Here is a 14,696-nt window from a genome sequence, read left to right as displayed (position 1 = left end):
ACAGAATGCCCTCAGCGTTCAGTATGATCCACGGGGGTTCCAGTAAATATGATCTAAAAATCAGCAGGATTCCTCACTGAGCACATCTCTATTCTGAACATATGTTATTTTATATTCTTAAAAGTTATCGCATTATTAATCTATAGAGTTAGAATTCAATCTGCTTTTTCAAGATTACTGGAGTTCCTTAGTGTAGACATGCATTTTTTAAATCTTTGAAAAGTGACAAAAAAACAAGAGAATTTTAATATGATATTTTATTATGGGTGTCTGTAAGGGAAAAAAAAAAAGATCAACAACCACATACAAGCTTACAAAGTTAAATTTCAACACATCCTCTATGCTAGTGTGACAAAAGCAGCCCCATTATTTGGTTTTTATCGTTGACCTTTACAGGATGAAGGGGAGAATCCTCCATGGCATGCCAATTAAACTTTCTGACAGGAGACATGTACAGATTTTGTGCATTTATGTTCTGAATGCAAGTCAACAATTCTGATCTAGAGTTTAAAAGTGAAAGTACATTAGCACCATAACATGCGTCTTTAAAACCTTCCCAAATATTAGTAATCTTGACCAGCAATGACAAGAAAAAAGAGAAGCACCTTTAAAAGCAGTTGATATCCAAGATTAAAATAATTGTGGCTTTAAAAATATTTCTTGAAATTCTTGTACTACACTCTTCTTTTTAAACCAATCTTCCAAGAGATTAATCAATGAAATTTATAAGTTTTATCAACTTATAAAATTTTTTTTGTCTTCTGAGACTCATAGAATACAATCTGTGTTTCTGATCAGTTGAGGTAGTTAAAATAGGGAGGGCTTTTCTAATTTCATATTTGACTATTTCAGAAAGAAAGGTTATCTTTTACTAGTGAGCACAGTCATTGCTCTGCAGATGGGCTAGGATTCAAAGAATGTAACACAGTGTTGTTATCGTTAAGAGTGTTGAAGTTTATTTATTATAGCACCATTGAGACATTTTGAAATTGGAATTGGTAAAAAAATAAAACAAAAAGCATTTGAATTGTATTTGGTGGAACAGCAAAAAAAAAAAAAAAAGTATCAGTTTTCTTTGTCAAATTATACTCTTCCCAAACATTTTGGAAATAAATAACTGGAATTTTGTTGGTCACTTGTACTGGTTGACAAGATTAGAACAAGAGGAACACATATGGAGTTAATTTTTTTTTGTTGGGATTTCAGATAGAGTTTGGTTTATAAAAAGCAAACAGGGCCAACGTCCACACCAAATTCTTGATCAGGACCACCAATGTCATAGGGTGCAATATCTACAATAGGTAGTCTCACAGCCTTGCGTGTTCGATATTCAAAGACTGTTTTGCTCCATTCCCCAGTGTGTTTCTGTAAAAAAGGATAAAATGCAAGTGATCATGACATTACAATTACTTAAACAACTCTGACTGATTAGGTTAAAAAACACCTTTTTACTCTAAAGGAGCTTTCATTGTGCCATGTTATTCATATATATGAGACCTGCTCCACTTCAAAGCTGTAATCTTCTTAGTTGATAAACATTATTCTTAAACAAATGCTTCATAGGGATTCTTAGTAAACGCAGCAGGGCAATTGCTATAGACCAGTGCATCTTCAGGAGGCCTGGTTCCAGCCATTGTTAACAGGTTTATAATTGGTTTATTAAAAAGAGGATAGGTCTCTCACAGTGAAATTTGCTAATATTAGAAGTGAGTTTTCCCTTTGCTCACAAATAACAATAACAAAGGAGAGATTTGAAGTTAACCTTTAAAATTTTTAAAAGCAGATATTTCAGATTGAATTAATGTGACAGATAGTATTCAAAACATACAGACTATCCCAATTATCTGATAAAGTTTGCATTATGGATTTAAATTTTAAATGCTTTTATTTCAACTGGTTTTCATCTGAAGGCTAAGATCCATTCACTTTTTGTTGCATTTAACATTCCCTGCAATGAATCAGTAGATGCAATGTATGTAATTCATATCAAATGCTATCTTTATTTCATCCTATTAATTTTATTTCTTTTATTCAAAATAATTTGCATGATTAAACTAAAATGCTGACTGCATTATGACTTATATTGAGAAAAATGTTTCTTACCGTGCAACCATCCTCCAGAACTGTGTAGGTGAATTTGCTATTTCCTTCAGCCTTGAATTCACCTTCATTTGACCCCATCAGCTTCAGGGCCTTCTTTACATTTCCACTGGCTTGATCCATGTACGCAATGCTATTTTTGCAGTGATACGTGATGTTCTGGGAAGCTCGGCTGGAGAGAAGTCGAAGGAAGGCCAGCTGCACGTCAAGGACATCTTCAGGCAGTTCAGGATTGCCATAGCTAAACTGTAATAGGGAACAAATAAAACAGGTCAAACATTTTAGTTGCAACTGCATGCAAGGATTCGTGTAGTATGTGTATGCTCATTGTAATATGGGCTGTTTATATATTTTATGTATGAATATTTTACGTGGGAACATATTTTATTTGCACGAAGGAGTAAAAAAGGTCTTAAGATGTGAAAGAAAGGTGTCTGCATACAAAAATAATTTAATCTAACTGAGCTTTTATTGAGAATAAAGTCATAAAAGTATAGTCACCTGGATACATAAAATCATTTGAGCTCTTCTAGTTATTAATTATTAGGTTGGTGCAAACATAATTGCGTGTTTTGCCATCACTTTCAATGGCAAAAACTGCAATTATGTTTGTACCAACCTAATAACTTTTCTTGTGATGAACATATAGGAAGAATACAAAGGATATAGGGATGACTTATTTAAAAAAAGGTATATCCTTTCTTACCTGAAAACCACCATCCATGGACTCTCCAAACCAAATGTGTTTCTTCTCAGCACCAGAATCTGTCCACCAGTGTTTCCGTGGAACATTCAAAGGACTGGCACTTATGCATGTTTCCCCAGTTTCCATATTACAGAATACCTTGATGGCATCCAATTTGCATCCTTGGTTAGGGTCAACCCAGTATTCTCCTGAATAGTCACAAAAAAGAAGAATGGGAATTGGTTATAAAATGCAGTAATAAAGTGATTTTGTTTGTTTACCTGTAAAGGCATTCATAATGTTGACTGCTAACGTGACTGCATTTTATGTATAGAATGATAGAGAAACTTTTGGATTGAAATTGTTGAGGTAAAAGAGTTAGCTATGACTACAGAAAGCACTGAAATAAAATGCAACATCTTGGTTTCTAATCTGAATGATACACTAAGCTAAGACCTTTTGATGGCTGTATAATATTTGCAAAAGTCTCTCCTTTTTTTAAAAAAATGATTATTATATATAATCTTGCTTAATAATATAAGCTGGTTGTCTAATCCAGATTTATTCCAATAGTTCTAAAGCTGAAGTCCCTATGATTGATGCTTGTCTCCTATTTTAAGTAATTTCTAGAAAGGACTCCTAGCAAAGGCAGTGTTCCATGTCAAGATATTTGAAAACTTGAAATAATTTTGCTTTTCAGAAATATTTAATCCAATATATGGAAAACCTTAAACTATTACAATATTCTATTTAATTTTATATAGTATTCTGAAATTTTTCATGTGTTTAATTTGAAAATTTTAATAATTAGATTCATTGCAGTAAGTAAATAGTGTAATAATCAGATTATAATTGTCTACATCAAATTATGTATATTTAATCCTGAGAAAAAAAGATATATATTACTTTATACTCAAAAAACTTATGATTTATACTACAACGTCTATAAAACTGTCTTTATATTTTTCTATATTTGGCATGTCCTGAAGTTATGTTATATTTTACATCTGCAAAGTTTACTCTTTTATATGAAGCAGTTTCAATTCAGTTAACTTTCTTAGAGTACTATTTCAGCTTTCCATTGAAAGTGGATGTTTTTTTGTTCTCATTCTAATCTAAACAACTTTCTCTGTAATCCTGTTGCCATGAAGACGAAAGACTCCCAAACATACCACTCTTGAGTTCAGGATGGCAGAATTTCAGGTCTCTGCAGTTTCTAGCAGGGTTTTTACGAGTACCATCAGGACTAATGAGGCTTTCTATTTGTCCGTTAACAGACTTGAGTGAAGTCATAATCTCATCGGTGTTGATTTTGAAATCCATTGGTTCATCTCCATAATATGGGGCAAAACCGCCAGCTTTTTCACCTCCAACCCCAGCAATGGCAGCGGCTCCAACACCACCGCAGCAAGGACCAGGGGCACCAGGAGGTCCAGGAGGACCTGGTTGCCCTGGGTGGCCTGGGGAGCCCTAGAATGAGTAAAACATGGATCATTGAGGTATGCATGTTTGGGTGCCACTCTAAGAATACATTGCCAGTTCAAGAAAATGCCTTAAAAATAATTCATTCATTGTGTCATTATAATTATTTTACTAAAGATTTATTTGGGTGCTTTTAGGGTCACGTGATCACCGATTTATAATAACTGCAATTCATTATCAAGAAAGGTATTGTTCCACTATGTAAGAATCAGTAGTGTCAGAGCACACGTTTTCTCTATCATTCTTCCTTCTGGATGAATGATGTAAGCAAACACCTATGAGCTACAATTCTAATATTGACATGACAAAGGGGAGTGTAATTTGTTGGGATAATAGTTTTTATTTCATTTACCCCAAAGGCATGGAATACAAAGTATTAGGAATGATAGTATCACTAACAAAATAGTAACCATGGAAGCTGTTTGAGAAGTAAAATGCACTGCATAAACGCTGATAATTATGAATGTTGTAATTCCGAGATCTCTAGTGTGATAGCAATGCAGACAAGGTTTGTTTGGTTAATTGGGCAGATGTCATTATCCTGATACCATGGATACCTGATCAAATCTTTAAAAAGATATTTTTCTCCTGTTATAGTGTGGTAGAACATTTTCAATGTGATGGAGAATGTCTTAAAGTCATGGTTCATTTTCTAAATTGAGTGGTTGCATTGCGTCTCACTCACTATTTCAATTTAAAGATAATGCAGTGGTTCTGAAAACTGGAAGATTATAACAAATTAAATGCACATACATATAAGTTATGTCTTACCTCAGATCCTCTTTCACCTCTGTTACCTCGAGGCCCTGGTGGTCCAATGGGACCTGGATGTCCACTGGTTCCATCTTTGCCAGGAGGTCCACTGGGTCCAACAGGTCCCTAAGAAAGTATCATGACATCACAATGCCAGAATATCTTTCTGAAGTGCAGACATGTGAAACTGATATCTTTCTGTGCTACTTACTCTGGGGCCTGCAGGACCTGGACTACCAATTGCACCCTGCTGACCAGCAGGGCCCTGGAAGGAAAGAAGTGTGCATATGAGTGAAGGCCTTAAAAAGCACTGGGAAACTGTACATTCAAGATCAGATCAAGAAATATGGGGATTATGATGAAATATTTTTTCTTTCTTTAATCTTCCCATTGTTTCATGCTGATTGTTGTTTCAAATTAGCCTCAAATCCATTTCTCATCTCTTCTAGTACGTTAGAGATAGAAAGCTTTCTTCTCTTAATCTCTAAAATTTGCATACATTGGAGGGATTCTCCAACAGAATGAATGCACTTACTGGAGAACCTGGGGCACCTGGATTACCAGGGAATCCTCGATGTCCTTTAATGCCATTAGCTCCACGTTCACCTGTTTCACCTTTGTCACCACGTGGGCCTTGAGGACCCTTTAAAAACATATTTTGAATTGAAGTCATATACACACATACATATTGGAAAAATAAAATAGAATTTATAACAATTAAGTCTATTTTATGGCTTTCTATCAGCTAAAAAATCCCCCATCAACAGATACTTCAGATATGAAATAAGATTATTTTTGTGGTTGTTTTAATTTTGGACTGACAATGGCATAGATCCCTAACAACTGGTGTTTCTATCATCGGCTCCAAAGAACTTTTAGATCCTGAACTGCTTTCCGTATCATCATCATTAAAGGAAAGGTTATATTTGTTCTATCTATCATCTCTCTCTCTCTCTCTCTCTCTCTCTATCTATCTATCTCTATCTATCTATCTATCTATCTATCTATCTATCTATCTATCTATCTATCTATCTACCAATAGAAAGAACAAATACATATGTAAACTTACAGGAGCACCTCGGGAGCCAGCAGGACCAGGAGCACCAGCAGGGCCGGCAGGGCCCTAAGATGAAAACATTCAATGGAGCAAACATACACGAATTAGTTTTATGTGTTGACACAATTTTGTTTTCAAAAGTAAATAATTTCATTATAATAGAATTATAGTATGCATGCAATTATTGGAAGTTAATATTATTTTTGCCTTCAAAGTGCTAAAGCCCTGTTTACAGCTTTATCAGGGGATCTAAACAGAAAAGCTGGGCAAGAGCCCTATTAATTCGGCCTTGCATTTACCCAGCAAATAAATAGCTGGTCTGATTAATACGATTTCGGGTTTCAGTAATAAATTCTTTATTGACTACTGCCAGGTACTTCTGGTATTTCTTTACTAACACATTTGTCTAAGGAACAACTAGCATTAAAACTGTAAAAGAAATGATAGTGGATATTTTGGTTGGCAGACCTGACATTCTATCTTCCACCTACAAATGTCTTTATTGAAGGAAACGGACAAACAAGAGAGATGATGCTTCTGGGAACTCACACTTTCTCCTCTGTCACCACTCTTTCCAGCTGGACCGACAGGACCAGGTGGGCCTGGATGACCAGGAGCACCAGGGGCACCAGGAGAGCCGTTTTCACCACGATCACCCTGTGAACAAATTCACAGGTCCAAAATAAACATGATGATCACTTATTTTAATTACAGAAATCTATTGCACATGTATTTATTATACCTTGCCACCAGGAGATCCATCTCGGCCTGGAAGACCATCTGATCCAGGGTTTCCCTGATTAAAAAATGAGAAAGGAAATAAAGTTTCTTGAAACCTTCCAAATGCCATTTAATCATGCATTCTCAACAGGGCAATATAATTCTCAAGGGGGTGAAAATGGTTCTTGGGGGTAAGAAATCTTAGATATTACAATGGGGGGTAGCCCTTCAAAGGGTCACAATATCCAAGCAGATAGTTAGTATATTCATGGAGGAGATGTGACTAGAAAAATAATATCCAAAAAGAGTCTTTACAGACCTCTAATAAATAAAAGTTTCAGAAATAGTGATCTAAACTATTAATGGAAATCTACAGTTTAGTTTGCTTTAATCATTCCACATTGCATACATATATTAAAACATCACATTGTACCTTATAAATGTATACAATTATGGTTTGTTAATTACAAATAATATTAATTTTAAATTCTTTAAAAATAATAAAAGACTAATCACAGATAACTGCAGAATATTTTCACTCAGAAAACATGTGAATTGTGGTTCTCCCCACTAACTTTTATCCTAATTTAGTTAGAGATAATATTTTCTCCACTAATGATTATTCACTGACTAAATATTAATGAACAAGAGCTTTTAAGTCTATTCTAAGTTGTAATGAAAGAATTTATTAGAGAGAGAAGAACTTTGCTGTGTGGCCATATTTACACTCTTAGACATTAAGGCTCAATTTCACCTTTGCTTAAATAAATTATCAAATTCTACCTGGCTGGTTGAATAAGAACTGCTACTCACATCTCTTCCAGGTTCACCAGCTGCACCAGCCAGACCAGGAAGACCCTGGGGTCCAGGGGGACCACGTTCTCCACTGAGACCGTTAGCTCCTGGTTTCCCACTTTCACCCTGTATACAAAGGAATGAAAAATATTTTGTTTAACTTAAGAAATCAATTAAAATGGTGTTATCAGATATCTTTATTTTCAGGTAAAAATCTTATTTAATTTTTATTGAATTTTAAAATTAAAACTATGCCTGTTATGGGAAAAAGTTTGGGGGAGCAAGCTTGTTGCATTTTCTAACTTGCTCAGTGACTCTGGATGGCAAAGGGCTGAATAGTCACATTGATTATCTAATTCAGAATACTGTACATTCTAATCTGAGATAAATACATAGACATGATTATTATAAGAAAAACATAATAATGAGCCATCATGAAACTAGAGGTTTATGGTGACTCTTAAAATTAGGTTACTTGTCTCTATCTGAAGAATATAGACTTACTAGAAATATCATATCAATTGGATACATTTAAACATGAAATGTTAATTTTATGACAATAGTACATAACATTTTGTTGAAAGAAGTACTTAAAGTGTTATAATACGAGCCCTAATAAAAATGCAATTTTATTACCCTGTTTACCAAATGAGTGTTTTAGATGCCAAGCACGAGAACGTTATAGGAATATAATACTAGTGAAAGAGAGTCAGGAGTGCAAGATGACTTGAATGGATGGATAACTAGCATCAGTGAAAGACTTTCCTAGATCTATAAGCTAACACTATTTTCCCATTCAAAACTGACAGTCAACAAATTGAAGAACATTCACAAGCTTCCTAAAAGAGGTGTTTCAGATGGCAATGTTGTTTTTGTTATATTAATTTATTTGTGCTTATATTCAAGGTTGGTCTTTGATATGCCCTGTTTTGTGTTCTGGAGCCATTTATTAAAATATATGCTTTTAAAAATCTAAAAATATAAAAAAAATCTCCTGGCTAATTTACTCCAATGACAGAAAAACTTTTCATCCTTGATATGGTTAAGTGATTTCTGAAGGCTAGCAAAGGAAGCAAGAGTGTAGTGGAAAATGACTATACTCACCTTGACACCCTGAGGGCCAGGGTTTCCCCTAGGACCTGGCATGCCTGGTGGTCCTGCAAGACCCCGTGCTCCAGTAATCCCAGCAATTCCAAGTGGGCCTGGAGCTCCCTAATACAGATAATGAAGACTTAGCTCATCGTTATGTGACAATCTTTTTCTCTAATCAATTTGTGATAAAAACCAAAATAGTACAATCAACTTATAAAAATGAAGTTACTTACTGGGGGACCCTGGGGACCAGGTGATCCCTTCTCTCCTGGTTGACCAGCATCACCTTTTGGTCCAGACACTCCAGGGCTGCCAGGAGCACCTGTGTTACCCGCAGGACCTGGGGGCCCATCCTTGCCTGGAGAACCGCCGGGACCTGGGGGTCCTGGGTTACCCTACAAAGAATTGTTTGAAATTTGAATATTTATAATAAAAAGTGCATTTTTTCTTTCCTTTCTTACTTCAAATAATTTTATTTGAGACTTACTAGAGAAATAAGTAGCAATGTGTAAGTTTCTCATCCTATACATATATGAATGCTCTTTCTGAAGTGTATGATGAGAAAATACTTTAACAATTACTTACATTATTACCAGGAGGACCAGGAAGACCACGAGCACCAGGGAAGCCAGCAGCACCCTGTGAAATGGTAATATATTTTTGAATTTCAAAAGTAGAACAAACAACTACACAACAAACAAAAAGTATAATGTGTGGTATGATCTACATTGTACCTGAAAGTCATTTATGGTTTGCTTTTTCCCCTTGGAATTTACACATTACTCATGTATGAATGAGAGATTACATTTTTTACATTCTCTTTATGGATCTAGTGTCTCAAGTGCAGCTTTTATACAGGTTGATATGAATACTTTTCAATAATAGTTAAGAGGATCAATACTTACGGGTCCACCAGGACTGCCACGTTCACCTTTGACACCTTGAGGACCAGGAGGACCCTATATGAAATGGAAGGAAGGTATGTAAGAATAGTGCCAAAATCAAAATTTGGGAAAAGCATTAAGCCTTTGAAAACCAGGAACTCTATGAAGAGGTTAAAATAACTTTTAGACTGCTGGTGCTGAGATTCATACTTCAACTGTATTCACATAAAGATTATACTCTTGCCACTATGACATGTTATCTCAGTATAAAATATTAAATTACTGATAAACCTTCATGTTTTTCCATTAGAACACTTAGCACTTAGAGAGGGGGGAGAGGGAGAGAGAGAGGAAGAGATAGGTAGATAAATAGATAGATAGATGATAGATAGAGAAAGAGGAGAGAACTTACAGCAGGTCCAGAACCTCCAGGGGGTCCTGCAACTCCAGGAGGGCCTCCTTCACCTTTCTCACCCGGAGCCCCTCTTTCTCCTTTACCACCAGGCTCACCATTCTGTCCCTACATGCAACAACAACAACAATCTCTCAGCTGACACTCTTTATTATATACTTGGATTATTATTATTTCTCTTCAGAATATAGAATTCTTCAGATGTAAGGAGTTGAAATAAAATTTAAAAACAAGGCTCTCTGAAGACATGACAAAACAAAGCCAATCAAAATATTTTCATGATCAAAGAACATGACCAAGAAAGCATAAACTGTACATTATTTGCCATTAGGGACGGAGGAAGTCTCTCTAAGGATTAAACATTTGAAAATCAGCACCAGTAAATTTCTTTGAGAAAGACTGGGTTTAAGAGAAAATTTTAATTAGTACCAACTTATAATGGAAGAACTTACAAAAATTCAGAGTGCATTTCAATCTATGATGCTACTTTAGTTCATTACCTAGTCATAAAGGCAGGACAGGTGTTTTTATTTCCATCTGTTAAAGAGCAGCAATAGGGGTAAAGTAAAACAAAATAGGGGTACAATAATCTTATAGGGAATGAACAGCTAAAATGGGACTAGAACCCAAACTTGACTATACTTCTGTAATTTTTCTGCAAGATAGTGATCCTGGGCTATGGAACATGTCTGTGTAAATATTCGCACTTACAGGAGCACCAGGGAAGCCAGCAGGTCCTGGAGGGCCAGGTTCACCTCTCTCACCCTAAAGAGAAAAACATCCTCCTTAGTCACAGTGACGATATGCCACGGGGAGTGTGTGTCATCTCCTTTAGGCAGGAAATGTCATCTTGTCATCTTATCTTTTCTTTCCTTTAAGCAGGAAATGTGCAGAGTAGCCAGTAAACTTCTGAAGACTTTGCCACCTCTCAATAAAATTAGGAGTAGAAAATACCAGAACCATTGATTCCTTCTGTCTCCCACTGTGATATTATTTGCAAGAAAAATAGTTTGAGAATTTTAAAGTATTTAACACATTTATATATATATATTTATTTCAATATATGGTAGAGCCTTAACTGAAAAATTAACTAAATGATTTATTTTTAAAAAACATTTGCTAAATATCTTTCCAGTGTCTTAAATCCTAAAGGTCAAGAATTTTAAATCCAGAAGGAGCCTCAGGCAAAGATTCTATAGGCTTAAGAAATACCTAATAATTACAAACATATACTACTTGTGCAATTCATGTATTTTTTCCGAAGTTATTTTGGAAAGAAATCCTGATTTAAAATGGTCTCTTGTGAATGTTAGATTTAAGAAATTTAACATTCCCTGGCATGCTATATGGTTCCTGAAGATAGTGTCTCCAAATTGAGGCTCAGGGAACTGGGGGCAGAATTGCTAAAAAGGGAAGCATAAGTAGCTGCTGTCTGTATGGGGTTAAAAAGTATGTTGAGAATGTCTTTAACACTTACAGGGCCACCACGAGGTCCAGCTATACCTGGAAGTCCAGGGGCACCACCTTCACCCTGGAAAAAGAGAAACCAGGTCACTCTCTTGCATCCAAAAGACAGAGATATTTTCTTTTCATTTCCAGACAGTATTAAGTGCTACCTTATCTCCAGGCTGGCCAGCTGGGCCAGGAGGACCAATAGGACCAGTAGGACCCTAGAGGAAATAAAAATATTTTTTAATTTTGAAGATGCAAATATCGTTTTCTGCATTAACCAAACAGAAAGTATATAGACATAGATACCTAATAAACTAGATAACATACTTTTTAAATTTTTTATGGCTTGAATGCTGTGCTTTTCACTCAATGTGTAAATACTGCAGAGCTCAGTAAACACAAGACTCTGTGGGGATAACTCTGGGAGAAAATAGGATTCAGCAGTGGTTTATTGATTCATTTGTCTTTATCTCCACTGTAGAAGATGAATAGGATGTCATGTAAGATCTTACAGTAATGTCTTTTTAAATTAAAGTACATTTCTGTATTAAATTGCTTGATAATTTAAATGTTTTCTCAAAGTATCATTGTACATATTAAATTTTTCAACTTGAAATTTTCAAATAGTTGTTTTACTATATTACAAAAGTGAAGTATTGAGCACTTTTTTTACTTGAATGATGGCTTATCTACTTAATCTGTCAAAAGTGAAGCATTTATGAATTTCTTTAAGGCAACTACTATATAAATGTATTAAATGACTTACTTATAATCATATTTAGAAGATGTTTTTTGTTTTGTTTTTTTTTGACTTTTAGTTTGAATTATAGATTCACAGAATGTTGCAAAGGAATATACCAGAAATTCTGTGCACCTTTCTCCCAGCCTCCCCTAATGTTAACATCTTACACAACTATAGTATAATATCAAAACTAGGAAATTGACATTGATACCATCCATAGAGCTTGTTCAGATTTCACCAGTGATACACGCACTCATTTATGTGTGTGTATATGTGGCTCTATAGAATTTTATCCCATTTGTAGATGTGCCTGACTACCACCACAATCAAGATACTCAAATGTGCAATCACCATAAGACTTCCTGTGTCATGTCTCCATAGCCACATCCATCTCTCTCTTTCTCATTCCTAACTCCTAGCAGCCACTAATCTGTTCTACATCTCTAAAAGGGTGTTATTTTGCAAATATTATGGGAATGGAATCATGCAATGTGTATCCCTTGGAGACTGAATTTTCTTCACTGAGTATGTTGTCCTTGAGGTTTGTGTAATTTGCTGTGTGTACAGCATCAATTGTTCATACCTTTTTGTTGCTAAATACTATTCCATAGTGAGACTACACCATAGGATTACAATTTTTGAATATAAAGTCTATTAATTAGGAGTACTTACTATATTGAATTGTGATGACTTTTAGTTTCTTAATGAGCAGTATTGATTATCTTAAATTTCAGTGATTATCTCAGATTTTAGTGACTCACAAATGCTAGTTTGTGACCTTTATCATACTTTTGAGGTTTTTTCATTCTTTGGTCACTGTAGACCTATCAAGTAGCCATAGATATAGACCAGGAATTTAATTATAAATCAAGTTATTTGGGTCTTTTTATGCTCAAAAGGTGGTAAACTATCTAATTTATCTTGAGTAGTTTTTGGAAAAAATAAAAGTGGAAGTGCAGGACTGTCGCATATGACATATAGGTAAGGCCTGTTTCTCCTCACTGAGAATGCTTACCCTTGGACCATCTTTCCCTGGGACACCATCAGCACCTGGACCGCCTGGTTCACCCTGTCAAATAAAAGCCAATGTCATCAGATTCAAAGTATCTTCAGTGAAAATTGGCCAAGAAGAGGAGTAACCCTCAGGATTTGTTGGGATATATATTGGGTGTTCTGATTCATTATTGCTCTAGGAATCCATCTTAAATTTCTCTTACTATAAAATGATAATATTAATTTTGAAAATACAGTCGATTACTTTCCAGGAATGTTGCTTTTTTTTTTTTTTAACCTACAATGACTGATTTATGAAACAATTAAGAGAAAACAAGTCAATACCTTGTCACCCTTTGGACCAGGACTTCCAGGACCTCCTCTTTCTCCAGGCATTCCTTGCAGACCAGGAGTACCAGCAGCACCAGGTGGCCCAGGAGGACCAGCAGCGCCCTGAAAATAAGTGAGAAATAATAAATGATCAGAAGGAAATCGAATGTATTTTTTAAACCTAGGTGAATGGAATTCTGTGGAGTCACCTTTCCTCCTTCGGGACCAGGGGGACCAGCTCCACCTCTAAGTCCTGGGGCCCCTGCCAATCCAGGAGGTCCACGTTCACCAGGGGCACCAGCATCACCCTGTGATAAAAATATGTAAATAACCATATTAGACAATCCAAAGCTAAAAACAAAACATCTTAACTTGCATCATTTTGAATCAGGCCACTAGGTTATTATGTTGTGAACAACCTGGAAATTTGTATACTTATAAATAGTTGAACAGCTGGGTGGGAACTGGAAGCTTAAAAAAGTGTCCAAAAGAAAACTTGGATACTTAGTCTGCTTAAGTGTGAACTGTCATTGAAATACTTAGTATTTTATTCATAAGGGCAGCATTTTAAAGTTCTTTTACCAAAACAGTTTTCCTACATAGAATCAACATATTGGCAATATTTTTCTATTTGAAATTTTAAGCTCATATTTGATTCTGTAGTGATTATGAATGTCAGAGAAGTGGACCTTCCAGATTAAAGCAAATTTAATGTATTGAAAATGTCTTCAGTTTCTCTAAGTGTACTTAACAAACCTTTGCAATGATGCTCTTTTAAAGAAAGAGTATTTTCACTTGATATACTAAAAATATACTACTAATCAATTGCTGTATAACATGCTGAAGAAGGTAGAGAATGAATTGAAATACTACCTTGCCTCCTGGAGCTCCAGGTGAACCGGCATCACCCTTTGGACCCTAGGAGATTTGCATTATATGATTAGGTCCATATCAGAATGCATTTTATGTAAATATAAGCAAAATACACATTTGTCATGTTGGCATACAGTATAATTTTTCTAATCTTGAAATTATGAACTCTCTATTTTATGGTAAAATTCAAACTCTATATAATAGTTATCTTTTAAATAATTTGTCTTTGTTTTGATAATATTTCAAAACTAAATGTTAAATCTCAAATATCATGACATAAGAAAATTAAAAAGTTAATAGTTGACAAACAATTATTATATATTCTT

General features: G+C 35.1%; 1 protein-coding gene across 1 annotated transcript in view; it reads right to left on the bottom strand.

Annotated features, from left to right (window-relative positions):
- Positions 1-242: 242 nt before the first annotated feature.
- The window catches only part of COL3A1 (collagen type III alpha 1 chain), a 38,436-nt gene continuing 23,982 nt past the window's right edge, over positions 243-14,696 (bottom strand). Inside the window, exons 29-51 of the mRNA XM_005573695.5 lie at positions 14,371-14,415; positions 13,707-13,805; positions 13,513-13,620; positions 13,190-13,243; positions 11,597-11,650; positions 11,458-11,511; positions 10,692-10,745; positions 9,981-10,088; positions 9,590-9,643; positions 9,270-9,323; positions 8,918-9,079; positions 8,697-8,804; positions 7,611-7,718; positions 6,820-6,873; positions 6,627-6,734; positions 6,090-6,143; positions 5,556-5,663; positions 5,232-5,285; positions 5,039-5,146; positions 3,958-4,255; positions 2,807-2,994; positions 2,104-2,346; positions 243-1,365 (exon numbers count right to left, since the gene is read on the bottom strand). Coding sequence (XP_005573752.1) covers positions 1,219-1,365; positions 2,104-2,346; positions 2,807-2,994; positions 3,958-4,255; positions 5,039-5,146; positions 5,232-5,285; positions 5,556-5,663; positions 6,090-6,143; positions 6,627-6,734; positions 6,820-6,873; positions 7,611-7,718; positions 8,697-8,804; positions 8,918-9,079; positions 9,270-9,323; positions 9,590-9,643; positions 9,981-10,088; positions 10,692-10,745; positions 11,458-11,511; positions 11,597-11,650; positions 13,190-13,243; positions 13,513-13,620; positions 13,707-13,805; positions 14,371-14,415 — 2,424 coding nt within the window. The 3' untranslated portion in view covers positions 243-1,218. The remainder of the gene's footprint in view (positions 1,366-2,103; positions 2,347-2,806; positions 2,995-3,957; positions 4,256-5,038; positions 5,147-5,231; positions 5,286-5,555; positions 5,664-6,089; positions 6,144-6,626; positions 6,735-6,819; positions 6,874-7,610; positions 7,719-8,696; positions 8,805-8,917; positions 9,080-9,269; positions 9,324-9,589; positions 9,644-9,980; positions 10,089-10,691; positions 10,746-11,457; positions 11,512-11,596; positions 11,651-13,189; positions 13,244-13,512; positions 13,621-13,706; positions 13,806-14,370; positions 14,416-14,696) is intronic.

This window comes from Macaca fascicularis, chromosome 12 (genome assembly GCF_037993035.2).
Source record: "Macaca fascicularis isolate 582-1 chromosome 12, T2T-MFA8v1.1".
In the NCBI taxonomy this organism is placed as follows: Eukaryota; Metazoa; Chordata; class Mammalia; order Primates; family Cercopithecidae; genus Macaca; species Macaca fascicularis.
Note: the sequence above shows the minus strand (reverse complement) of the source record. Positions and strands in the feature narration are given on the sequence as shown.